A 27,241-nucleotide genomic window follows, 5' to 3' on the forward strand; every position below is an offset into this window, starting at 1 on the left:
AATCTAATACGCAGACATTAAGCTTTTCCCCTTCTCCGTTTACATTTCATAAACTGAGACAAAGTGATATTGATCCATAAAAATGAGATTTTATTCAGTTTTGAATCTGGTTATGGAAAATGTCAGTTCTTGTTTTCTTTCATATTAGTGCTCAATATTCTCACAAGCCAATAATATCAAATTCATTTCACCATTACTTGTGTGTTTCTGGAAAGGATAAAAGAGCACAGTAAAATTATTTTACATATTTAGAGCAGGCAGTTTATTCTGGTATATTGAAGAAAATACACAATTGCATAACTCTTTCAAGGCCTGGAACTACATTTTGCACATTTCTGAAAGGAGCAAATTTTTGCAAGACCAGCTGTGTGTACCTATTTTGCCATATGTGGACTTTTTACAACCACCGTCCCTTTTGCTATTTTTTCTTTTACTTTTAGATTTAGTGCATTCTTAATTTATAGTTTTAACTGAACCTTTATTTTATAAGCCAGAGTGCAAAATAATTTCAAAGCAAATGATCATTGGAATACTGCCCAAACTGATGTCTTAATAATTTTCATTTGCTCTTTAGTGTAGTGATGTTTTTGTTCAACGTCCATCCATGCGACCCCAAATTACTGCAGCTATACTATGTATGACATAGAGGAAAACATTATGGCTCTTACAGACAGAGAGATTACAATGCATATGATCATGCATAGGAACAGAACACAATCATACAAGGCTAGATAATACAAATGATGGTCATGCATGCATCCTCCTTTTTTTCCTGGCGCTGAATTATGTTCAGTGGCTTGTAGATAACAAAATATGACACAAGACTTGAAGGAAATCATGCAACACCTCCATGAATGAATTATTAACTAAGGGCCTAATTCTCCTCTGATTTTTACTAATTTTACACCAATGTAATGCCATTTGTTTAAAAGGAGCTACTTCTAATTTCTACCAATGCAAGTGACAGCTGGTTAAGGATCTGATTATGTAAACAGAAGAAACTATTAAGAATTTATGTGAAAGTTGAGATGCAAACCTCACAAAGATAATAACCAAATGTCTGTTATGTTTAGAAATAACATATCCTGTACAGTCATCTATAAAATATAGTTTCTTAACACCACACTCCCATTAATACCTTATAGGCTGTGCCTGAAACCTCTTTCCACATAATTTCTGTTGGGGGTAGCCTTTTGCCACCTAATGTCCTACTTGGCACCTGGAGGTCATCTAAATTTAGTATTTCCTTTCTCAGATCCATAATGGTGCAGATCCTCAGTTTGTGTAAACTGTTATAGCTCCACTGACTTCCTGGACAATTACACCAGGTGATCATATGCCCAATAGATTTTAAAGCTTGAAAGAACCATGGTGAACATTTAGTCTGATCTTCTGTATAGTACTGGCCATAGAAAAGGTCACCCAGTAATTCTGATATAAAGCTCATACCTTTTGGATAATTTAGGGTCATATCTTTTAGCAAAGCATCCAATCTCAATTTAAAGATTTCAAGTGATGGAGAAATCACCACATGGTTAAGTAAATTGTCCCAGTGTTTAATTAGTCTCGGTGTTAGAAATGTATGTCTTACTTCTAGTCTGAATTTGAGCTTCTAGACACTGAATCTCATTATGCCTTTGTCTGTTAGATTAAGAGCCCTCTACTATTAGAACTTTCCCCCCAAGTCAGTATTTATAGTATTGACTGTGATCAAGTCACTTCTTAGCCTTCATTTGGATAAGCAAAATAGACTGAACTTCTTAAATCTCTCTCTGCAAAGCAGAGTTTTCAGAACTTGAATAATTCTTGCAGCTCTTTTCCAATTCTTTCCAATTTTTCAATGCCCCCTTTAAAACATGGATGCTAGAATGTTATCATTCTAATAATGGTCTGACTTAAGCTGTATTAAGAGGTAATATCATCTCCCTATGCCTACCTGATATATTCCCTTGCCCATCTTCCAAGAATCACAAAAGCTCTGCTAGCCATCACATCACAAGAGAAACTCATGTTCTGTGGATTACTCTCAATCACCGTTTTCCAGGACACAGTTCCCCATATTACAAGTGTGTCCTATTTTCTTTGTTCCTAGATGCATGCAGTATTTAGCTGTATTAAAATGAATGTTGTTCAAGTGAGCCCAGTTTCCTATCATGCTCGCGCTGTATAATTGATCTATCTTAACATTATTTACCACTCCATCAATTTTGTACCATAAGCAAGCTTACCAGCAATGATTTTATATTTTCTTTCAGGTCATTGACAATGACATTGAACTTTCAGTCATGAACAGATCCCTGAGACCACACTAGAAATACTGCCTCCCTGGAGAACAGTTGCTTATTTATAATTCCTTTTTGAGATCTATCAGTCAGACAATTTTTGGCAGCAAGATTTGGCAGCTGTATATGCACCATTATGCTTCCCCTGGGCATAAGCAGAAGCCTCTGCTGAACTTTCTTTGGGGGAGGCTCCTTCCATAGGGGTTTCCTTTTGGATAGCCAAAGGGTAGCTCCCTCCTATGTCACAGAAGCTTCTGTTGGGCTGGTGCAAGCCAAGGATTTCTTTTGCCTGCACTAGGACTCAGCCCACTGCCAGATAGGAAGCAATGGGATGTGGAAGGCATTGTCATGATACACCCATTTGCCATGCCATCAGGGACCCTCTGTGTGGTTAGGATCCTTGAGATACCACTTATCAATGCCTCCAATTCACTGGTCCCAAATCACCTATCTATCTCACTATCCTTTAGTTGGGACCACTTCACTTCAAAGCCTAGGCAAAATACAGATGAGTGAAGCATCCTATGAGAATTTTCTTGCTTATACCTGAGCTCTGTAAACTACTTTGAGATCCTCAACTGAAGGCACTGCACAAATTATTATCTCCTCACTCTGTTTGCATCTCAACATTAACATGATTTAATCTCTCTCTCCTTGGGTAATTTTCCTTGTGCATTTTGGAACATACGAGTCCCTAATAATGAAAGGTCTTATTGTCCCTAGTTATCATAAGTATTGTTAGACATGCTAAACATTTATTCTCAAATATACTTTAGCATAATTTACAAGTGAATTCAGTACCTCTGACAGCTCAGAGAAAGAGGCACAAACACGTATACATTCCAACTATACTGATGGGATAGGGAGCAAAAGAACGTAATGTGAAGAAACCCGAGATACCTCTGAATATGGATATTTTAGGAACAGCATTTTTGGGACTGATGTAAAAAAATGGCCTCCTTCATGCAGGATTACCACAAACCAACTTCTCTAGCTCTGTCAACAACCTTCCCTCAGTGTTTCTCTACTCCCTCAGCTTTTCAATCTCTTCAATGCCCGATACTTTGGATTTGTCTACACACCAAAGTTGCTGGGCTAACAATCATTTAGTTAAACTGATATAAAATCATGTGTGGACATTCTTATAACACTTTAAAACTGGTTTATATGGGTTTTGATTAAGCAAATCCAGTGTAAGTCAGGTGGAAAACAGTTTAAGATGTCTGCACACAAATCACATCTTTAGTAAAACTGGTGTGACATTGGGTCTAGATCAGGTCTTTATCACTCTCAGCTGTGGGCATATTTGCTCTGCTCCTTCTAGGACTCCTGAATGTGGAAAAGCAATGTGACCTATAGTAGGTCAATCTGGGTATGTGGCACAACCCACTGGCTGTGTCTACACTGGCCACATAACCCGTTATAGCTATGGAAATGAGAGAAGTCAGAATAGGGAAATGCGCGGAGGATTTAAATATCCCCCGCGGGATTTAAATAAACATGGCCGCCGCTTTTTTCCGGCTTGGGGAAAAGCCGGAAAAGAGCGTCCAGACTGGCGCAATCCTCCGGAATAAAGCCCTTTAAAGGCCATGTTTATTTAAATCCCGCGGGGGATATTTAAATCCCCCGTGCATTTCCCTACTCTGACTTCTCTCATTTCCATAGCTATTACGGGTTATGTGGCCAGTGTAGACACAGCCACTCTGAATAAAGAGATGGGGTCAGCTCCTCAGCTGGTGTTAACAGAAGTAGTTCTATTAAATTGATGAAGCTCTGATAAAGTGACACCACTGAAGCTCTATTTGCACTATTTTGTGTGTGTATGTGAATACTCTTTAAAATATGGTATCATAGGGGCATTGTATGAAGAATGCAGTATTTCGCACCAAAACAGTTCAAATTTGGATGCCTGGTATTGCTCCAACAATGGACTTAATTTATAGGGTTAGCTCAATTTCTAGGACTATTCAGTCCTCTGGCTGTTTTACTATGTACAATTATGGTATGGAAAATGAAGCACTAGAATGTCAGCTGAAACCATGAACTCTTTAAAATATATAGGCTTTTTATCATTAGGGTGCCTTATCTTAACTTTGAACTTGTGATCTAGAAGCGAAAGAAGCCCCCATGTACCAAACTTATTTTATCATTAACACCTTACGATTTTAGGGACATATTTTAGAGATTTTAGGTCTCCGATAAGACAGATGTCATTGTACATATATCTGAATCAGCAATCTTGGAAATGGAGCTTACATTGATACTTTATATACTCCTCAATGTTCCAGATTGTGCCACACAGAGATTTGTTTTATTTTGCCATGTGATCTACAGTATTAGTGTTAACCATGACTGATACAGAATGCAGTTATCATCATTTGATAGTCATGCATGATAATAATAGTTTAAAAAACAAAGCCCAAAATATACTTAAACATACTTGCAATGCTAAACAAGCACAAATAAATATGTATGGTACCAGAAGACCCATCCATACATTCAAGAAAATGCAAATGGGAGAGGACAGACATGCAAGACACAACAATGAACACAAGTCACATTGTTCCAAGGCTAATCCTGGCATTCTATATTAAAATTCAAATATTTCAGAGAAAAGTTTTGGTGAATTTGCCTATTTGTTTTCTATATATAGTGTACCTCTAATATTCATATTCTTTATTAGTGGAAAAAGTCCTCAACAACTTTGTGATTCATTCTAATTTTAATAAAATTTGGTGACAGGAGCAAACCTGTAGCAAAATTATTATCTCTGATGTGCCTGATCATTAAAGAGATAATTGTTAGCCAGATGTTACCTCAGCCAAAAAGCTGTTTTTAAAACAGGATGACAAGTTATGCAGCTGGATTAGCTTGTCATGAAATCCACAAGAGAGTAAAAGCTGCAGCTATACTAATGCAATCAATACAATGGAGGATTTTTTTTCCCCACACAGCATTATCATTCATTTCCTTTGCAGTCATAATGAAAACAAGCCAAAGTAATATGGCTTTTTTACATGCTTGATGTTCACACATATGGGCTTTGATGGTTGCTTTATTTACTCTTACCCTCATCCCTTCAAATCGTGATAATGCTCTTAATGGTCTCAAAGCTCGGAGGGTCCTAAGGGATTTAATAGGACCCATTTCGGAGTATCCAAGTGAATTAGCTATGAGGCTTATTAAAGAGACCTGAATGGAGACATAAAGCAAAAGTCCAAACTATTAGCACAATCCTACCATTTTACTTCTCCTCTGCCTTTCCTTTCTGAAAAGAAAAAACCAGTTAGTGGGACAATGACGAAATACCCTAAATGGAAGCCATAGAATTAGATGAATGCAGAAAGAAAAAGATTTTAACACCAGGATATATACACAATTCTTTCCATGATGCCCTCAGAACATAAAACTTTGCTTTCCAGTTTAATGTAAACTCACAGAAATGGAGTCTTAGGGTATGTCTAGACTGCACCCCTCTGCCAGCAGAGGGATGCAGATTAGGCAGGTCGAAATTGCTAATGAAGCGGGGATTTAAATATCCTGCGCTTCATTAGCATAAAAATGGCCACCACTTTTTTTCGGCACGGAGCTTTGTCGGAGAAAAGCAGCAGTCTAGAGGCTGATCTTTTGCTAAAGAAAGCCTTTTCCAATAGATCCCTTATGCCTCGTAAAACGTGTTGCATCTATCACCATTAAAAGTATTACTGAATCATGTAAGTACTACAATTTAGTTCTCTCCCAATAAATCACCTTACGATCTTGCAAGATCCAATGATTTATTAAACTGGTGGAAGATTTTAAGATTGCCATTGCATTCTGAATTATCAACCCTAAAAAACAATTTAAAAATCTCCCCCTAAACTAGCTCTGAGTTTATTATGGACTCTTTAAAAAGAATTATGTATATAATCTTTCACAGTTATCTGGATCCCCCTACGACACCTAAAAGAGAAGATTCCATGTTATTTTCCTGTAAGGAATATGAGAAGGTGCTGGGCATTAAATATGAGAAGGTGCACATACTTCATTCATAGACACTAAAAGATACCCTTACCCTTATGCTCTCAAATCTGGATAGGGCTCGAAGGGGCCTCAATGCCCTCAGTGTTCTGAGAGATTTCATAGCGCCCAGCTGGTCATAATCAAGTGTTGTTGCTATCAGGCAAACAACTGAAATCTGTGCAGATTGAATGGAAGTTGAGATTACTGGTCAGAGGAACAAACACGGAGTAAATGGGCTTCACAGCCACAGTTGGTATTCATAGCCTGCATTCTTACTGACCAGCGAGTGATAAAAAGAAGCTACGCCCACACACTTAAGCATCTCTCTGGACTTTCATAAGTAAAATATGCTGAGTAATTGTTTCTTCATCTTTACAATCTTTTTTGTTCCCAGGAATTGAGATTTTACCTGCTACCTGCCTTAATATGTGCATTGCTCACCTTTATAAATCCTTTATTTTTGTCTATCTAAGATGCTTATATGGTCCCCATTACTGTAATATCTGAGTGCTTTGCAGTATTTACCTTCACCACCACCCTGTAATGTGGGGAAGGGCTATTACCTCCATTTTACAGATGGCGCCAGAAACACATCATGCAGGAGGTCTGTGATGGAGCAGAAAATAAGTCCCAGCTAGCATCCTAACCCTGGGGGCATCCCTACTCTGAGTGTAGTCATTTCACTACAGAAAGCTAGGCTAGACAGTAATTATCTCTACATAACCGTACAATTCAATCAATGTTTTAATTTTTAAAAATAAATTAGTTGTTCTGTTGCCTTTTTTAGACACAGCCAGCTGTGGGGTAGCAGCTCCTGGACTCATTGTGTGGGGGCAGACACAATGGGTCAGATTCTCAGCTGGTGTAAATCAGCACAGCTGTGTGGGATGAAGCCCAACAGCTTAGAGAACAGAGCACTGGCCACTGATGCATTCTTTAACATGGTGCAATAGGCAAACTTACCTCACTGATTCATCTCCTGTGGCTGGAGTGGAAAGAAAACTGATAGCAAATGTCTCTATACCATGGTGATAAGCATGGTATAAAAGCTCAATAGGTAGAGAGATGAGATATATTGTATGTTTCATATATTAAGTAGTGATTTTTTCTGGCTCTTTGTGAGGTTTGCTCACTTGGGGTTCATGATTTACTGTGTCAGCCTAGCTTTTACAGATGGTAGGCCTATGAAAAATAGTCGTACTAAAACTTTTAAAACTCTGCAACATTTCTGAATTGCATTAGACTTAGTGTGGTGTAAAGCTTTTACTGACACTCATTTGAGATGCTCCGTCCCTCCTGGTAGTGTCGTCACCATCTTTTATTAATGTAGCCAACCAAATCTCGTGCTGCGACAACCTTTAGAACCACATTGCCCTGAATCACCGAGGAGTTTCACTCTTCCTTCCGCACTCCTACTCAGGCCTCGTGCTGTAAGTGGTTATTTACTTTTACTTTGCCTTTGACTCTCAGAATCTTGAATGTTATGATTGAAATCTCAACCTTAATATGGCATGAACATAAAGTCAAATTCTGTCATCCTTATTCTTCACTCTACCAATTGACTTTAGTGGGAATGCTGCCCATGTAAGAAGAAAGGATTGCAGGACAAGGTCCCTCACCAAAGGCTCTTAAGCAAACTAAGTTGTCATGAGATAAGAGGGAAGGTCCTTTTGTGGATTGATAACAGGTTAAAAGACAGGAAACAAAGGGTAGGAGGAATAAATGGTAAGTTTTCTGAGTGGAGAGAGGTAACTAGGGGGATCCCCCAAAGATCTGTCCCGGGGCCCATCCTATTCAACTTATTTCTAAATGATCTAGAGAAAGGGGTAAACAGTGAGGTGGTAAAATTTGCAGATGATACTAAACTGCTCAAGGTAGTTAAGACCAAAGAAGACTGTAAAGAGCTTCAAAAAGATCTCACCAAACTAAGTGATTGGGCATCAAAATGGCAAAATAAATTTAATGTTGATAAATGTCAAATAATTCATATTGGACAGAATAATCCCAACTATACATAAAATATGATGGGGACTAATTTAGCTACAACTACTCAAGAGAAAGATCTTGGAGTCATTGTATACAGTTCTCTGAAAACATCCACTCAATGTGCAGCGGCAATCAAAAAAGCAAATACAATAAACTTCCGATAATCCAGCAGCTTTAGGACCCAGGGGGTGCTGGATTATCAGATATGCTGGACTATCGAAAGGGGGGGGCTATGAGGGGCGTGGGGTGGGGGGGATGCCACCTCAGACCCCCTCATAACTCCCCCTTCCGATAGTCCGGCTCTGCCCCAGGCGTCCCTGATTCAGCCACTGCTGGTCAGTTTCAGCAGTGGCTGAATCGGGACGCCTGTGGCAGAGCACCTGGGGTGCTGCTGGGTTGGTCTGGTAGCGCCGCCCCTCGGGGCTGCGAGACCAATCCGGCAGCACCCCAGCTGCTCTTGGGGATGCCTGGGACAGAGCAGCTGGGGTGCTGCCGGGTTGGTTCTGCAGCGCCGAGGGGCAGCGCTACAGGACCAACCCGGCAGCACACCAGCTGCTCTGCTCCAGGCATCCCCAAGAGCAGCTGGGGTGCTGCCGGGTTGGTCCCACAGCCCCGAGGGGCAGAGCTAAGGGACCAATCCGGCAGCACCCCAGCTGCTCTGCCCCCGGCTTCCCCGATTCAGCTGCTGGTCAGTTTCAGCAGCAGCTGAATCGGGAAGCCGGGTGCAGAGCAGCTCCAATGGTCCGGCTGCCAAGCACTTCCGGGTTCCCGATGGTGCCGGACCATCAGGAGTGCTGGAGCTTTGGATGCCGGACCAGTGGAGTTTTTCTGTAGAATGTTGAGTCATTAAAAAAGGGATAGAGAATAAGACAGAGAATAATTTATTGCCCCTATATAAAACCATGGTATGCCCATATCTTGAACACTGCATACAGATGTGGTCGCCTCAACTCAAAAAAGATATATTGGCATTGGAAAAGGTTCAGAAAAGGGCAACAAAAATGATTAGGGGTTTGGAATGGGTCCCATATGAAGAGAGATTAAAAAGACTTGGACTTTTCAGCTTAGAAAAGAGGAGAATAAGGGGGGATATGATAGAGGTCTATAAAATCATGACTAGTATGGAAAAAGTGAATAAGGAAAAGTTATTTACTTATTCCTGTAATAAAAGAACAAGGGGTCACCAAACGAAATTAATAGGCAGCAGGTTTAAAACAAACAAAAGGAAGTTTTTCTTCACTCAGCGCACAGTCAACCTGTGGAACTCCTTGCCAGAGGATGCGGTGAAGGCTAGAACTTTAACAGGGTTCAGAAAAGAGCTAGGTTAGATCCATCAATGGCTATTAGCCAGGATAGGTAGGAATGGTATCCATAGCCTCTGTTTCTCTGGAGGTGAGTGACAGGGGAGGGATCATGTGCGGATTACCTGTTGTGATCCCTTCCTCTGGGGCATCTGGTATTGGAAGTTCTTATGATTCAGCCCACATGTGCTGTGTGCATATATAAAATAGCTTTTCGGTTGTTGATCTCAACGTTGTAACGTCATTGCCATTACTGAGGTATTCCCTGTTTACTAAGGACTCCATCACAGTGTATATACACAGCCCTGTGAGGTGTATTGCCCCAGCAGGAATTTCAGAAGGTGCCTGACCTTATTTCTATCCGTACCCCCTTTGAAAAAATGAGTAATGTGCCCACTGCAACCTTGGCACAAACATTTTCTTTTTGTCCAGCTAGTTGGGAAAAAAGGGGGCATTTCTCCTTTCCGAATTTCTTAAATGGGTGGGAAGAAGAGGGAACATTTACAGGGATAGACAGGGAATAGTTGTGCCCAGGCCAGGAAAAAGTAATGGCACTCACCTTCTCACTGACTGGAAGAGTAGGAGGATATTTATACTCCTGCAGCACCACAGAGGCTACCTTTATGATGCTCAAGGTATCAGCATACATCCACCAGGAATATGGCAAAAAGACCGGTTACTCCTTGATCTAGTGTGGACGTGATGTTAGTTGCTCTTTTTGTTAAGGGGCCGGAGAAGGAATTTTTTCCTCACAGATGGGCCATAATGGGTTTTTCTTTCACCTTTCCAACAGCTGGTCTGAGACCCAATGCGGGGGACTAAGAGGGTTCGGTTATAGTGTCTCAACTGATTACATGAATCTTGTGGTGGATGTTCACTACAGTTACTCAATATTGGAGGAATACGGGAATCAAAAAACATGGAGTAGGAAAGGGATTGAAGGAAATCCTCCCTTAAAGGAGTTGAATAAGAGGGAAGAAGGTGGTCCCCTATCTTGTACAGCAGGGAGGCAACCCCTTCCTTTTCCTAGTTTTCTTTAAAGAAATGGAGGAAGGGCGGCTGGAACTAACAGTGGGGAGATGACCCTTCTCCTTCCTCTATGGTACAATTTCTTGCCAGGTACTCCCACATATTTCAAGCGAATAACGTCACAGTCTAATTAAACCACACCTGGTGTCTCTTTTCTATTGTCTGGCAAAACCAGACAATGGCACTAGTCCTGCGGAGTCCTTGAGCGCTTGTCCACAGTTGTTTGCCTGTGGGGGAGGTGAACGGAAAAGAGAGCCGTGTGCATTCCTATGAATAGGATGAGAGATTATATGAAAAACAGAAACCGAAAACCCACACACTTGCTAAAAAGTTCAGCTCTTCGGGGGTTTTTTAAAATGTATTTTTATAAGAAAATGATTAAAACGTAGTGCGACCAAGATCTTTCTCCGCCTGTTATTTTTACCCAGCATGGTTTAAAGGCAAAACTTTTGATAGGTTTTCAGGTCGCCCACACATGTACTTTCTTCTCTTCATCCCTCAGTCCCAGTTTTATGGGGCATAGGTCCACCTCTGCTCAAGGGAGAAGGTACATTGCTCAAATCCTATAAGCCAGATTTCAGCCCACACTGGGTTACCAGTTTCTCCAGAGTGCCACATATGTCACCCTGAAATACAACACAGGTGCTGCTACCCTCCTGACACAGATTTACACAGTATTAGGTATCTATCCAGAGGATTAACCCGTCAAGCTGTGTGATATTTGGCAATGATTTACAAGGCTGGAGTCAGTCCTCCCTCAGTTCGAGACAACTTGTCTAAATACTCTACTGTTGATTTCAAAGGTATGTGATAGCTCCCTGACAAATTTTATTTATAGGAAAATCACTACAGCAGAGCGTTGGCTGTTTGGACTTGATTAACTGTGACCCTAAAGGCCATATAAAAATCAAACAGCTTTCAAAATCAGTGCTGACTGCCCCACATAAACATGGCAAAAAAGAAAGTCAGCGTTTTTCTAATTTGTGTTTTTTTTTCTTTTGCAAGCTTGATAGCTTACCGCCTTGTTCTGTATTATATAAAACTTGCCCCCTGAACCCTGCAAGAATCTGGAAAGCACTGGTGGAGAGAATGTAAGCCCCAATTTTAACAATAGCGCACATTTTTCTAACTCTTTTAATATTTGAATTTTATAGCCCACTGGATTTGCTAGATAAAAATACATTTAAAAACCATGAAATATTGTAACATTATAAAATGAAGCATACTCCTATGGAGAGTCCGTGGTCTCCATAAAATTAAAACTAAATTAAATTTCCTATCTTCATTAGGGAAAAAATATTAACATATTAACTTATGTTAGCTAACATGCTATAACGAAGATGAGGTGAAATCCTAGTGATGACCAGGCAGTTTGTAGTCTTCACACGTATTAGCAGGTCAAGACAAAGACTATAGGGGAACCTAGGGTTTACACAGAACTGCTAACATGTTATCATTGTAAGCTGCCTTGGCATTTTTAGTTTGCCTTTTATAAGTCACCATGTGTTAGCTGACCCCAGTTAAGAACATACTCTTCGGGCGCTTGCACAGAGTGTGTGTGAAGGATGGGAACGCACCCTCCATGCCCCTAAATAAGCGTGAGAGGGCTCCGTGGCTCAAGCTCAGGCCCCCTCCTTTTCCCCACAGCTGGGAGCCATGCTGGTGCTCCAGCCTCGCCCTCCCTCCTCTTCCCCCCCCCCATGAAGTTGGAGCACCAGTGCTGGCTTCCCACTGGGGTGGAGGGGAGAACACCTCGAGACTCGCTGCATGATCCAGCTCACAGGGAAGAAGCACTTCCCCTCCCCCTGGCAGGGGGAACAACAGCACATAGGCACTCTGCCTGGAAGCTTTCCCCACTGCTCCAATTGACCAAAATCCAGCCAATGGGAGCAGCAGGAGGCCATGACTGGGACCAGCATGGGACCCGAAGGCAAGTAAATGCCCCCTCACCTACTCATGACCAGACTCCTGCACTCCATGCCCCCCACCAAGATCCCACACCCCCAGCTTGATCCTGCACTCTCCCCTGGCCGGACACCTATCCCTGGCTTGCTTCTGCACCCTCGTCCCTGGCCAGATAGCCTACCCTTAGCCCACTCCTGAACCCTCTCTCCTGGCCACACATGGGACCTTCACTTGCTCTTGCCCTCTCCTCCTGTCCAGACACCCTATTCCCAGCCTGCTCCTGCACCTTCTCTCTCATCCAGACCTTGTACCCTCACCTCCTCCTCCACCCCACTTCCCACCCAGATCCTGCACCCCCATTCCTCTTGCTGGCAGCCCTGTCCTGTACACGGAGCACTGCTCATTTTTGGCCCAATCCCAGAGCCTAGAGGGAGTCCACAAAATCCACTAACCTTGGATCCTCAGAAGAGTAAATCTCAAAGTTGATCCTGCTTTGGGCAAGGGGTTGGACTCAATGACCTCCTGAGGTTTCTTCCAACCCTATAATTCTATCATAAGCCCTGCACCTCAGTCCTCCCTGTGCCGCCCCCTCCCACGGTGGGGCTGGGGGGCCATTAGTGAGTGATGGGGATTTTGGACGTTTTTTTTTTTTTTTTTTTACTTCTCCCTTGTGTGGTCCCCAACTGATTTTTCTGTGGGTCAGTGGCCCCCAACCCAAAAAAGGTTCTCCACACACAAATAAAGAAAACATGGGAACCTTTTGTATTGGACATAAATTAATATTTTACTTTATTTAAAATGAAGTTTGATAAATTAACATGAAAAAGTTTAAGTGCTTAGTCTGTTACTAATGTAAATTAATATTTCCTTTCTTACTGGTTAGAGTAAATCATTCTCCCTAGCTGCAGCACTAACAAAACAGCTTGAGTGTAATTATGTAATTAACGGCGAGTTTCCATTAGCACCTCGTGGGCCATAGAAAGGTTTGCACGGAGCCAGGTGGGCCATGGGCCAAAGAGTTAGAGAACCACTGTGGTAGGGGAATAGGAGAGCGCTGTGTTGTGGGGGGATGGGAGGGCAGAGCTAGTGTCAGCACAGCAGGGTCAGGGGAACAGCGCCCCCTACCCATGAGGAGCAGCCCAGGCTCAGCCTTGCTGGCCAAAAGCCCCACTCACAGTCACCCAGTGCTGGCCTCGCCGAGCAGGTAGAGCAGCAGCAGACAGAAGTGATTGAGGGAGCGAGGGGCCATGGTGGCCACACTGCCGGCCATGATCCCAGAAGGTAATTTCTATAAAACCTTTATTACTGTTTAGCTTTTTAGTATATTATAACAAAATCATTTTACCAATCACTGTTTCCACTCACATTTTTCATTAACCTCTCTTATGCACACTCAATGCATGACTATTTTGAACTCCTTTATTTAAAAAAAATTGCAGTCCACATTTACATAAAAAGCACCCTCTTGCACCCAGAAATTCCTGCCTACGGGCCTGCTTTTTTCCCTAGAGAAGACAAGCTCCAAGAGGTTAGTGTGGGACAGAGAGATTTACAAGTGGGAGTGGTGATCTATGGTGGGTTGGGACTCTAAAGATCAGTAGGAAAGAGAATAGGGGACGCTTTAAGTTCCCAATGTGCCACAAGTTCCTTTTCCTGTGCTATACAGAACATTCAGATATATATTTTGAGCACATATTTCTATGGCATTTGATTAAAAAAATTATTTGCAGTCCCCTTCTAAAAGAGTTGTGGGAAACAAGTGCATCTCTAAGAAGTGTCTGTCCCTCAAGGAGTTCATCTGAATGTTTACATCAAAACAATCATATTTCAGTAGCATTTTGATGAGGTGTTTGCCCTCCTTCCAACCCTGAAGGGGTTAAGGTTTCATAGACAAGGCCAATTAATTACATAGGCTACACCTGATGGGGAGTTTGGCTTGATTGAAAATGCCAGACACTGCAAATGGTGTGAGGTGAATTTACTACAACACCTACATGTGTGCTACATATAGGTTTTAGTGAAATGCATTATGCTGTGAATGAAACTACTAGAACTAACTTCCCAGGCCAAAGTTAATCAGATCTGCAATGATTCAAGTTCCAAACAAATTGATGAGGGTTGTTTGGAATTCAATAGTTGAAATATAGCACATGATGTTAGAACTCTGTATGCTGCTTGACTTAAGAGCATGTATGCTGGAGCTGGAAGACAAGGGACAGCTGAATGAAGTCAAAACTTTTAGACATGGGAAAATTAGCTATAATGGAAAGCTGTAGGTCCTAATGTGGATTGAGATTGATTTTATAAATTTAAGGGTAAAACAGAGATGGTAGGTATTAAAGATTAAGTGTACCAATATGCATGAAAAGTAAATTTGGTTTTGTCAAACATATACAGATGTGTCCCAAAAAGAAAAAAAAAAGAACAGGAAGAGAAGAGACAGTATGTTATATACCAAGATTGAGAATTAGTACATCTACAAGAATATCTGACTATGTAGCTGTCATGATAGCTGAACTAGCAGCAATAATGATAGCATTAAATTGGCTCTGGGAGGTAGACACAGGAGCAGCAATCATTTTTTCAGATTCATTCTCAGGCCTTATGGCAGTAAAAAAAGGGTGTCTCAGTATACAGAAGTGATTAAATCAATGAAGTTATATGTCTAATAAGAGAGCTAGTACCCATGGGGACACATGTAGCATTAGGCTGAATCCCAGCAACAGTGGGATAACAGGGAATGAAATGGTGGACACAGCTGATAAACTGCTGTAAGCAGTAGAAGGCTGATCTAGAAATACCCTTGAGTAAACAGGAATTCAAAAGCCTAGCACAGAAAAGTTTTAAAAGAGGAATGGTAAAAAATGTAGATTAATGAAAAAAGAGAATGAAGATTTTTTTAATTGAGCCCTAGAATGGAGGTTTATGACATACATCAGGACTTGAATAGGGCTAATGATGGGATTTGTTTAGAGTACTAACTGGCAATTGTGGCTTAAACAAAAATCTTTTATAAATAAAAAGACACAAAGATGGACTGTGTGCATTCTGTAAGGAGGAAGAAACAATTGGCCACCTTTGGTGGGTGTATCAGGGTTGTGACAAAGAAAGGAACAAAGTTTGTTGATGCACTCAAATAACTTAATGTTAAAATAATTACATGGCGTGATTTAGTAAAAACATTGAAGAAATAAGAGTATTATTAAAAAGTGCTGGGATACTACATAAGGCAGAGTGAGGGGAAACAAAGTGCTAAATACTGAGGAATTACAGACCCAGATGGTGGTGGCTATAGGCTATTCAGTCATCTGCTTCACCATAAAGAAAGAAAAATAATGAGAAAGGGAGTTAGTTGGGCTGCTGGTGGTCTTGGGTGGGGGAGGAGGGGGAGCGGACTGTTTGCAGCGCTGCAGGACGGCTGTGTAGGCTGGAAGGAAAAGGCTGGAAACGACACTGAAAATGGAGATTAGAGGCAAAGGATAAGGAATGGCTTCGGATTAAGAAGAAAAAAGAACAGAAATATCTGTCTTCCCTGCCTTTAACACCTCACATTTACATCGAAAGCTAAGTATGGGACATGTCCAGTCTATTTAATTAGCCTCAATAGCACCGGTCCTACAATTAACAGGGTTCCGCCCCCCCCCCCCGCCCGTTCCTTTCCCTGTTATAAAATACTTGGTTTTGGTTATTCCTCTTCAGCTGATCATCTGATGAAGTGGTTTTTGCCTACGAAAGCTCATGATACTATATATTTTTGTTAGTCTTTATGGTGCCACAGGACTACCCATTGTTTTTAAAGCTTCAGAGGGGTAGCCAAGTTAGCCTGTAATGGGAAAAACTTAAAAACCAAAGAATAGTCTTGCAGCGCTTTAAAGACTAACAAAACATGTAGATGGTATCATGAACGTTTGTGGGCATAACCCACTTTATAGACTAACACAGCAACCCCTATGAGAAATGTCTGTATTTGAATTAGAGGAAGCAAACAGGGAAGATTATATGAGATAGTGTCAAAAACCTTACTAAGTGCAGCTATATCACCTCTATCACTTCCCCCTATTCACAAGGCATTTTACCCTGTTAAAGAAAAAGCTTAAAAAACAACAAATAGTCTGGTAGCACTTTATAGACTAACAAAACATATAGATGGTATCATGAGCTTTTGTGGGCATAGCCCACTTCTTCAGATGACCGGAAAAAACTGTTAGGTTGATTTGTCATGACTTTTTGTTGATAAATCCATGTTGATTGTTACTTATCACCTTATTATTTTCTAGGTGTTGCAAATTGATTGCTTAATTATTTGTTCTAATGTTCTTCTGGCTACTGAAGTTAAGCTGACACCCCAGGGTGTCCTTTATCCATTTTTTATAGATGGGCACTATATTTGCTCTCTTCCAATCCTCTAGAACAGTGGTTTTCAAACTTTTTGGCATCATGCCTCCCTCTTTGATTTTTGAAAAACCCTCACGCCCCCCTTCCAAATAGCAGCAAAACTTGAGGGGAAAAAAAAGGAACTGAACAGGGCAGCAAAACTTGATGGGGGGAGGCTGGGTTGCCTCACACCCCCCCTGGAATTTCTTCACACCCCCCCCCCCAGTTTGGGAACCCATGCTTTAGAATACCTCCCATCTTCCATGAGTTTATGAAGATAGTCACTAATAGCTCAAATATCTTCTCATTCATCTCCTTGCATACTCTAAGATGCATTTCAGCAGACTCTGCTAACTTAAAGACATCTAACTTTTAGTAATTTTAACATGTTTCCCCTCCCATTTTAACCCCAGATCCAATTTCAATTTCACTGGAGTTCATTGTGTTAGACATCTGATTGCTACTAACTTTTCTGGTAAAAAATGAAACAACGAAGGCATTTCATATTTCTGCCATTTCCACATTTTTTGTTAGTCTTTCCATGATGGAGTAATGGGTCTATCCTGTCTTTGGCCTTCCTTTTTCTTCTAAACTATTTGTATAATACTTTCTTGTTATCCTTCATGTGTCTGGCTAGTTTAATCTCTGTGATGCCAGCTATGTCATAGCTGTGATTATTCCTAGTATTTCTAGTTCTTCACGTTTATTCCCCACACCTTCTTGCATTAGCATACAGATGTCTAAGATACTGATTTAATTTCCCATGTTCCTTCTTGTCTCTCCTTTGTGCCCGCTACATAACTAAGTTCTTCCTTATCTGCATACCTGGAAAAATGAAATTATAAACTGTGTACAAATTGATTTCAGAAAAGGAAGATGCACAGTTAATCATATTGGAAGATTAGAAGCAGAAATTAAAAAGCCCTAGGAAGAAGAGTTTATAATAGCTGTCTTCTTGGACATAGAAAAAGTGTATGCATGTTATGGAGGGAAGGCTTGTTGTGTAAACTCACCACAATTGGAACAAGAGAAAGAATGTTCTGGTGGATAGAGATTTCCTTGGAGATAGAATCATACAAGTGAGGGTGGGGTCAGCTTTGCTGAATATTTATATACTCACTAACAGCACTCCACAGGGAAGTATTGTCAGCCCAATCCTGTTTAATGATCTCCTGGAGAATCCATAGGAAGGAATAGGTATCACTATTTTAGGTGACTGCTATATGGGCCAAATATAGAAATCTTAAGATAGCTGTGGACAGAACTGACGAGGCACTTGGGAATTTCAGAATATGGAGATACTTGGGGTAAATTCTCACTTGCCAAAACAAAAGGAATGGTCTTCACAAGAAGGGAGAGTGGGGGAAACAGAATTTATATCTACACGTAGAAAAAATACAGGGAGTTCAGAATTGTACATTCCTAGGTGTTATGCTCGATAACCAATTAACATGGAGGGGGTCATATAGATAGTATCAAGACTGAATACAAAGATATAATAAATCTGCTTAAAAGCATTGCTGGGGTACAGTTAAGAATACTTTGTTGATAATATATACAACATTAATAAGGCCAGTTATAGATTATGGATATCAAACATTTAATTCCGCTTCAAAAGCAATACTTACAAATAGAGCTGTCAATGAATCTTGGTTAACTCATGTGATTAACTAAAAAAATTTATCATGATTATAAATTTAATTGTGGTTAATCACAGTTTTAATTGAACTGTTAAATCAATAGATTACCAATTGAAATATACTAAATATTCTGGGATTTTCAAATATATTGATTCCAATCATAGTACAAAATACAAAATGTACAGTGCTGACTTTATATTATCTTTTATTACAAATATTTGCACTGTCAAAATGGCAAAGAATATTTTGCAATTCACATAAAACTTTAGAGCCTACAAGTTCATTCAGTTCTTTTTCTTGTTCAGCCAATTGCTCAGACAAACAAGTTTGTTTACATTTGCAGGAGACAATGTTGCCCACTTCTTGTTTACAATGTCACCTGAAAGTGAGAACAGGCATTCACATGACACTTCTGTAGCTGACATTGCAATATATTTACATGCCAGATTCTCTAAATATTCATATGCTCCTGGCATGATTCAACCACCATTCCAGAGGTCATGCTGATGACAGATTCTGCTTGATAATAACGTAAAAAAAGGTATGAACCAATGTATGTTAATTTTCTTAATTTGAACCAGATGCTACCAGCAGAAGACTTTGTTTTTGGGCGGGGGGAGGGGGGAAAGAGGGGACGTGATTGAGATTCTGTATCTTCCACAATGGAGTGTTGCTCTTTTAAGAATTCTGAATCCATGCGCCGCACCTCAGCCCTCTAAAATTTGGGAAGGCCGTTCTGATTCTTAAACCTTGGGTAGCATGCTGTAGCTGTCTTTAGAAATCTCACATTGGTACCTTCTCTGCATTTTGTCAAAACTGTAGTTAAAGTGTTCTTAAACAATATGTTGCCAGGATGGGTAGGAATAGTGTTCCTAGTCTCTGTTTCTCTGGAGGTGGATGACAGGGAAGGGATCACATGGGGATTATCTGTTGTGTTCCCTACCGCCAGGCATCTGGTATTGGCCACTGTCAGCAGACAAGACACTGGGCTAGATGGACCATTGGTCTAACCCAGTATGGCCATTCCTATGTTTTTAATATATGTTGGGCCATCACCTGAGACTGCTATAACATGAAATATATGGCAGAATGCAGGTAAAGCAGAGCAGGAGACATACAATTCTCTACCAAAGAGTTCAGTTACAAATTTAATTGACACATTATTTTTTTTAACAAGCAACAATAGCATAAATGCATGTCCTCTGGAACGGTAGCCATAAGAACGGCTATACTGATCAGACCAAAGGTCCATCTAGCCCAGTATCTGGTCTTCCAACAGAGGCCAGTGCCAGATGACTCAGAGGGAGTGAACAGAACAGGTTATCATCAAGTGATCCCTCTCCTGTCATCCATTTCCAGCCTCTGATAAACAGGGGCTAAGGACACCATTCATACCCATCCTGGCTAATAAGTATTGATGGACCTAACCTCCATGAATTTGTCTAGTTCTTTTTTGAACCCTGTTAAAGTCCAGGTCTTCACAACCTCCTCTGGCAAGGAGTTCCACGGGTTGACTGTGTGCTGCATGAAGAAACACTTCCGTTTGTTTATTTTAAAACTGCTACCTCGTGAAGGGGCATATCAAAGTTTGGCATATCTGGCACATAAATACTTTGGAATTCTGGTTACAAAAGTCCCATGCAAACACCTGTTCTTACTTTCAGGTAACATTGTAAATAGGAAATGAGCAGCATTACTTCCTGCAAATGTAAACAAACTTGTTTGTCTCAGTGATTGACTGATCAAGAAACAGGACTGAGTGGACTGTAGGCAACAGAGTTTCACATTGTTTTATTTTTGAGTGCAATTATTTTTTTATATAAATCTATCTTTGAGAGTTCATTTTTCATGATAATAAGATTGCATTACACTACTTGTATTAGGTGAATTGACGAATATTTCTTTTGGGCTTTTACAATGCAAATATTTGTAATAAAAATAAAGTTAGCACTGTATAGTTGGTATTCTCTGTTGGAAGTGAAATCAATATATTAGAAAATGTAGAAAACATCCACATGTTTAAATACATGGCATTCTGTTATTGTTTAACAGTGTGATTGTGATTAATTTTTAAATCACTTGACAGTCCTAGTTAGAAATATTATAGTCAATCCAGGCCCACACTCCGCAAATTGCATATGGACTGAGTAGTATGATATCACTGTGTATGCTGCAGGTAGAAAAAGTAGAAATGCCTATAAATTTAAGGATGAAATTGTTAAGCTTGAACCTGCTGGGCTAATGTTAAAAGTAAACAAGGCTTCAAAAATTCAGTTAAGACAAAACTTATCTCAGAATGGCAAGATCTATAAACCGAAGAGAAAAAAGAATGAATGTTCTATAAACATGTCCTAAACTTGAGGCTAAAAGTATACTTACTATTATAGAAGAAGTGAAGTCACTACATTTAGAGTGCTAACAGGTCACTGTAACCTGAATGGTAATTTATAGTTACTAAAGAAGCACAAAGACTGGTTATGAACATATTCAAAGTCCAAGAAACAATTTAGTATCTGCTGTAGGAATGCAGGCACAATTACACAGAATGAAAGATTGTCTATGAAGAACTGAGACACCGCAAGGTGACAGGAATATAGGCTGCTAAGAATACAAGGAAAACAGGATAGCTTCAAAAAAGCATTACTTTATGTTTTCCTGACTATAGGACTGGATGAGTGGCTACAGATTTTTGCTTATACGAAAACCATCTTAGGTAGTGGTTATAGCCTCACATGCTAAAGCTGTGGCATCATGAAAACAAAGGGAAAGAAAGAAAGGGGTCTGCAGTACAGAAATTTCATCTCTCTTGGTATGTCTACACTAGCCCCCTAGTTCGAATTAGGGTGGCTAATGTAGGCATTCGAACTTGCAAATGAAGCCCGGGATTTAAATATCCCAGGCTTCATTTGCATGTTCCCGGGCGGGTGCCATTTTTAAATCCCCTCAGTTCGAACTGACTGCCCGCAGCTACACGTGGCAGTCAGAAGTTAATCCAAACTAAGTCCTTAGTTCGGATTAACTGTTACACCTGTGACGGGGCATCAAGACCCCGCACTAAGAGCCAGGGGGGTCTGTGCCCTGGCCGAGAAGCCGTGGAGCAGATACCGGCCGTGCGCCGCATGCTCCCAAGCCGCGGCTCGGCCAGAGAGTGCCGCGGCTCAGCTGAGCAGGAAAGCCGCGGCTCAGCTGAGCGGAGGCATGACTTGGCGGGGCAGCACCACGACTCAGCTGCGCGAAAGCGCGGCTCAGCTGGGCGAGTGCAGAGGCGCCGCCAGAGAGGTGCAGAGACCAGCCCCGACGAGCCGAGAGGCCAATCAATGGTATGGACGAGGTAGGGGGCGGGATGGACTCTGGTGCACCGGGGCGGCAGGAGCTTTAAAACCCGCCGGACAACACAGCAGAGGGGAGGAAGCAGCTGGACCGAGAGGCTGGACCCAACAGGAGGGACATTGATGGACTCTGAGACTTCGCCCTGCTGAGACCCGACGCCGCCGGGGTAAGGACCATGGAATGGGGAAAGGAAGTAGCCCAGGGCAAGGTGGTGAGGAAGCCCGTGGGCTGATGCGTTTAGGGGCACACCCCCATCAGCCGGACCCAGACTGGCAGGCAGTCTGAGTCCTTAGGGCCCTGGGCTGGGGCCCGTGAGTGAGGGCGGGCCCGAGCCCGGACCCCATTTTCCCCTCCCTTCCACGTGAGGGAGCGTGACAGATGAGGAGTGCCCAATGATGAGGGGCTAAGGAGCCTCGCGCATAGAGAGCCTGATGTCCCAGGACGGGACCGACGGGGACAGGTCTGGGCATGACGGACTCGCGTCTTCCCACCCCTCGTCCTCCAGGATAGAAGAGGAGGCAAGCCCGTCACAACACCTCATTGCAGGTGGATACATTGGACGGTAGGGATGTAGATACATTGGACGGTAGGGTCCAGAGTGACCAAGACAAATTGGATGATTGGGCCAGAAGAAATCTGATGAAGTTCAAGGACAGAAGACTCCCAAGCAGGGGCAGATGACGGTTTTGTGGGGCCCCGGGCAGCATAATTCCGCGGGGCCCCCCCTTTGCCACGCTGCATGCGCAGTGGCGCCATAGCGCATGCGCGGGGCTTTCTGAAGCGCGGGGCCCTGGGCGGCTGCCCCGTTTGCCCTGCCGTATATCCGCCCCTGCTCCCAAGCACTGTTACAGGCTGGGGACCGAGAGGCTAGGCAGCAGTTTGGCAGAAAAAGACCCGGGGATTATAGTGTATGAGAAGATGGATATGAGTCAACAGCATGCCCTTGTAGCCCAGAAGACTAATGGCATATTAGGGTACATTAGGAGGAGCATTTCCAGCAGATCTATAGATGTGATTATTCCTCTTTTTTCAGTACTGGTGAGGCCACACCTGGAGTATTGCATCCAGTTCTGGGCCCCTCATTACAGAAAGGATGTGGACACATTGGAGAAAGTCCACTGGAGGCCAATAAAATGATTAGGGGGCTGAAGTACATGTTTTATGAGACGCTGAGGGATTTCGGCTTATTTAGTCTGCAGAAGAGAAAAGTGAGGGGGTATTTGATAGCAGCCTTTAACTATCTGAAGGGAGGGGGGAGGTTCCGAAGAGGATGGAGAGATGATGTTCTTAGTGACTGCAGATGACAAAACAAGGAGCAATGATCTCAAGATGCAGTGAGGCAGGCTGGAGTTGGACATTAGGAAAAGCTATTTCCCTAGGAGGGTGGTGAAGCAGTGGAATGGGCTATCTAGGGAGGTGATGAAGAGTTTTTTAAGTCTCAGCTTGACAAAGCCCTGGCTGGGTTGATTTAGTTGGGGTTGGTCCTGCTTTGGGCAAGAGGATGGACTCGGTGACCTCCTCAGGTCTCTTCCAACCCTATGTTTCTATGCCCAGGATGGTTATGACAATGTGGGATGCACCCTGAGTTTAATTCACCCCATGTCTATAGCCCACCCATTGTGTAATACTAATGATAAACTTTCACAGTTGCTGTCTCCTTACATGTTGAGACATGACAATATGTGTCAAACTGGACTGTCAGAGTGCTTTCCCAAGCCTTTCCTTGACCTTCCATGTACCCATCAAATCATAACAAAAAGCCATTTTTTGGCAGCCCTAATGATTCCTCATTGGCTCAAGGAGCAGGAGTCCCACAGACACTACTGACTACACAGTAAACCTGTTTAGAATTTTTCTGCCTTTTGCCCTTTGTATGACTATTTCTGCAAACTTTACTAGCAATGAGTAGCACTAATTCAGCTGAATACGCCCATAAAGTCAATGGATGAATTTAAATCAATTTAAGTTAACTCTTATGAGTGGGGTCGGGGTTTCACCCAATGAGATTTCTTGTGCTATGCAATAGGAGTAAGGTTGCAGATGGCACACGTATTGTTTCATCAAATATAAGGTGTTTTTTTGCACCCAGCCACAGTTCATCTCATTACGGAAACAAGCCAAATGCTATTCAAGTAGGGGTGGACAACCTGCAGCCTGAGGGACACACGCGGCCTGTCAGAGTTCTCTGTGTTGCCCACAAGACATTTTATTTGCAAATGCTCATGCACAGTGTTGCCAGATGCCACAAGTTTCCATCCATGTTGTTCTTTTTATACCAGTATCACCAAAGTGACACACACTAAAAGCAAGGGCACATGCACTCCTTCTGCATCCAATCAAAGCACTGCTGTGGTTCAACAGGCATACCCCACAAATTGTAGGTATGCAAGCACAGTTAGCAAAACTTCCCTAGCCCAGGAGACCATTTTGGTTACAACAATCTTGCAGCCTAGTGAGATGAAGGAGGACCACTCATGACGCCCACTCACGAGCCTAGGTTGTCGGTCGCTATATTAAAGACTTCCTAACATTTGTTCCACGGATGCTGCTTCTGAAACAAGCAGTATGAAGTGTCCAGCTCAGATATAGAATTAAAGTTGCCAGGAAGACCTCCGGGGCTCAGACCAAAATAAACATGATGTTGCCTGCTCTACTGTGGCTTTTTTTCCCCCTGTTGCTGTGGAAAGGCTTGCATTGTAGGGCACCCTCTCATCTTGGTATTTAGGGAAGATTGTCCCACCCGCGCCTTATGATTGGTCAAGGACAGTTTCATGTACAAAGATTTCCCCTGCCAAGCCGATGATATAACTCAAACCGAGAGGAAGCTGCTTTCAGCTGTCGGCTCTAGTGGTGCTCTAAGCTTCTTGCAGTCAGGAAAGATACAGACAAACTAGTCCCATCACTGTTCTATCAACATTTATTTACTAATGCTTTCATTTCCTGTTCTTTCAATGCTGTGCTCAAGAAAAACTGGCTTAAAAAAAAAAAGTGGTGATTAACCACTAACGTGCCCATTCCAGACAGCCCTGGGGATAGCCAGGCCCATGCCAAATATTTTATAGGCAGGCTTCGTGTTATCTCTGTGACTTAACAGAACTAGTAACCTGTATCTAAACTGTCCCTTCACAGAATATAGGCACTTTTTTCCATGGCAGGAGCAAGAATGATTGATAAAATAAACATAAAAAGAAACTAGCCAATTAATAAATGTTTAAAGTTCTTGCTAAACTGCTTCTGGTGAGATAAACAGTGGAATTTGTAAATCAGCTTTAGGGTCTGGTGATAAGTAATATGTAGCTGTAAAACATACATTGTATGGGTATGTCTACACTACCACCCTAGTTCGAACTAGGGTGGTTAATGTAGGCAACCGGAGTTGCAAATGAAGCCCGGGATTTGAATTTCCCGGGCTTCATTTGCATATTACCGGGCGCCGCCATTTTTAAATGTCCGCTAGTTCGGAATGAGGTGTACTGGTAGTTCGGAATAGGAAGCCTAATCCGAACTACCTAGTTCATGCTGTGTGTAGCCGCGGGCACGGAGTCCGAACTAGCGGACATTTAAAAATGGTGGCACCCGGCAATATGCAAATGAAGCCCGGGAAATTCAAATCCCGGGCTTCATTTGCAACTCCGGTTGCCTACATTAACCACCCTAGTTCGAACTAGGGTGGTAGTGTAGACATACCCTATAGGAGTTAGTTAAATAAAGCTTCTATGAGTGATTGTCATGGATTAAAATCCAATATTTAAAAAGGATAATGGCATTTTCTTTAGATGATAAATTCCATTTCTTATTTATTTATGCCCCAATGGTGCCCAATGAATGTTGGGTTCTCATTGGCTATGTCTACACTCGCGGCTTCTTGTGCGAGAAATATGCAAATGAGGCTAAGCGTGGAATATTGCTGAGTCTCATTTGCATACCTAATGAGCCACCATTTTGCAGAAGAGGCTCTTGCGCCAGGGGGAGCTGTCTACACTGCCCCTTCTTGCACAAGAAAAACCCTCTTGCACAATGCTGTTATTCCTAAAAATAAATGGCGTAGCGGCATTGCGCAAGAAGGTTTTTCTTGCACAAGAAGGGGAAGTGTAGACAGCTCCCCCTGGCGCAAGAGCTTCTTCTGCAAAATGGTGGCTCATTAGGTATGCAAATGAGGCTTGGCGATATTCCATGCTTACCTTCATTTGCATATTTCTCGCGCAAGAAGCCACGAGTGTAGACATAAGTTGTGTTTGGCATTGAACGTATATAGAGCCAAAGGTGGATCCTGCCCCAAAGAGTTTACAATCTTTACAGATAAGAGGGATAGGGCATAGGGAAAAGGAATGTGCAACATACAAAATCACTTACTTTTAAATTGGTATATTATAAATGGAAAAGAGTTGATTTAAAAATTAATTAATAGTTAAATTAAAAACAAATCAAACTAAATCCCAGAACATGCAGTGGTACTTTATGTAGGTGCTGTCTATATTCCACAACTGCACAAATGGACAGTCTTAATTTATATCCAGCATTATTCATAACATAGCAGCTTGAGGGAGGTCAGTCCCACCTAGGGTTGCTAACTCTGACTGAAGCTATTCGGGGAGGTTTTTTCCCCCAACATGACAATGTCATTTTCTTAAAATATCCTATTCAAATCTCCAGGATTGTGTTCAATAGTCACTGGAAGATTAATGCCAATTCTGGGGCACTCCAGGCTAATACTGGATGTTTGGCAACCCCAATTCCCCCCCTCCCCCAATCTAATTTTCTGAGCCACCCAAATACCTGCCCAAATCTGGCAGCACCAGAGCCAGAAAGGGGGCAAGATCTCACAAGGGGTGGGCCCTGCCTATCTACTTGCTTCCTGGAAGGTGGAGTTAAGATTCCTCAGTCCTGGATTCTGGCTCCTAAGCAGCTCTTCCTAGGAAGATTTGCTGGGATAGGCGAGAATCCTGGAGGAAGGGGGGGGGGGAATGTTGAAGGACTGGTGGGAGTAGGGCCATTCCAAAGGAAGGGGAGAACTTGAGGTGATGGATGAGGAAAGGGAGTCTTGGGGGAAAGGAAAGATCCTGTGGCCCCATGTTTGTCAGAGCCAGGGCCAGAGCCAGGCCAGGAAGGAGGCAGGGCAGGGAGTTGCTGTGGATGGGAAAGGGCAGAAACTGAGCATAGATGAGTACACCAAGTGATGCCGTGGTGTGCTCCCCAAAACTGCAAGGCAGCAAAAGCCAATGGGTTTGTGAAACTATAATTCACCCCCCTTGCACATATGCATTATGGTACAGTCTTTAATTGCAGGATCACATGCTGTTTTTTCTTAGGACAGTTTACAGCAGCTGAATATCTACCTTCCAATGTTTAGTTTCCTTTCCTATATACACAGACAACTAAATATTTTTAATAC

The 27,241-nt window shown here is 42.1% G+C and overlaps 1 protein-coding gene across 1 annotated transcript in view; it reads right to left on the reverse strand.

Annotated features, from left to right (window-relative positions):
- Positions 1–27,241, reverse strand: part of LOC102452890 (sodium channel protein type 5 subunit alpha-like) — a 341,521-nt gene that overhangs the window by 25,028 nt on the left and 289,252 nt on the right. Inside the window, exon 23 of the mRNA XM_089776791.1 lies at positions 5,352–5,474. Coding sequence (XP_089632917.1) covers positions 5,352–5,474 — 123 coding nt within the window. The remainder of the gene's footprint in view (positions 1–5,351; positions 5,475–27,241) is intronic.

The sequence above is a fragment of the Pelodiscus sinensis genome, chromosome 2 (assembly GCF_052426305.1).
Source record: "Pelodiscus sinensis isolate ZL-2025 chromosome 2, ASM5242630v1, whole genome shotgun sequence".
NCBI lineage: Eukaryota > Metazoa > Chordata > Testudines > Trionychidae > Pelodiscus > Pelodiscus sinensis.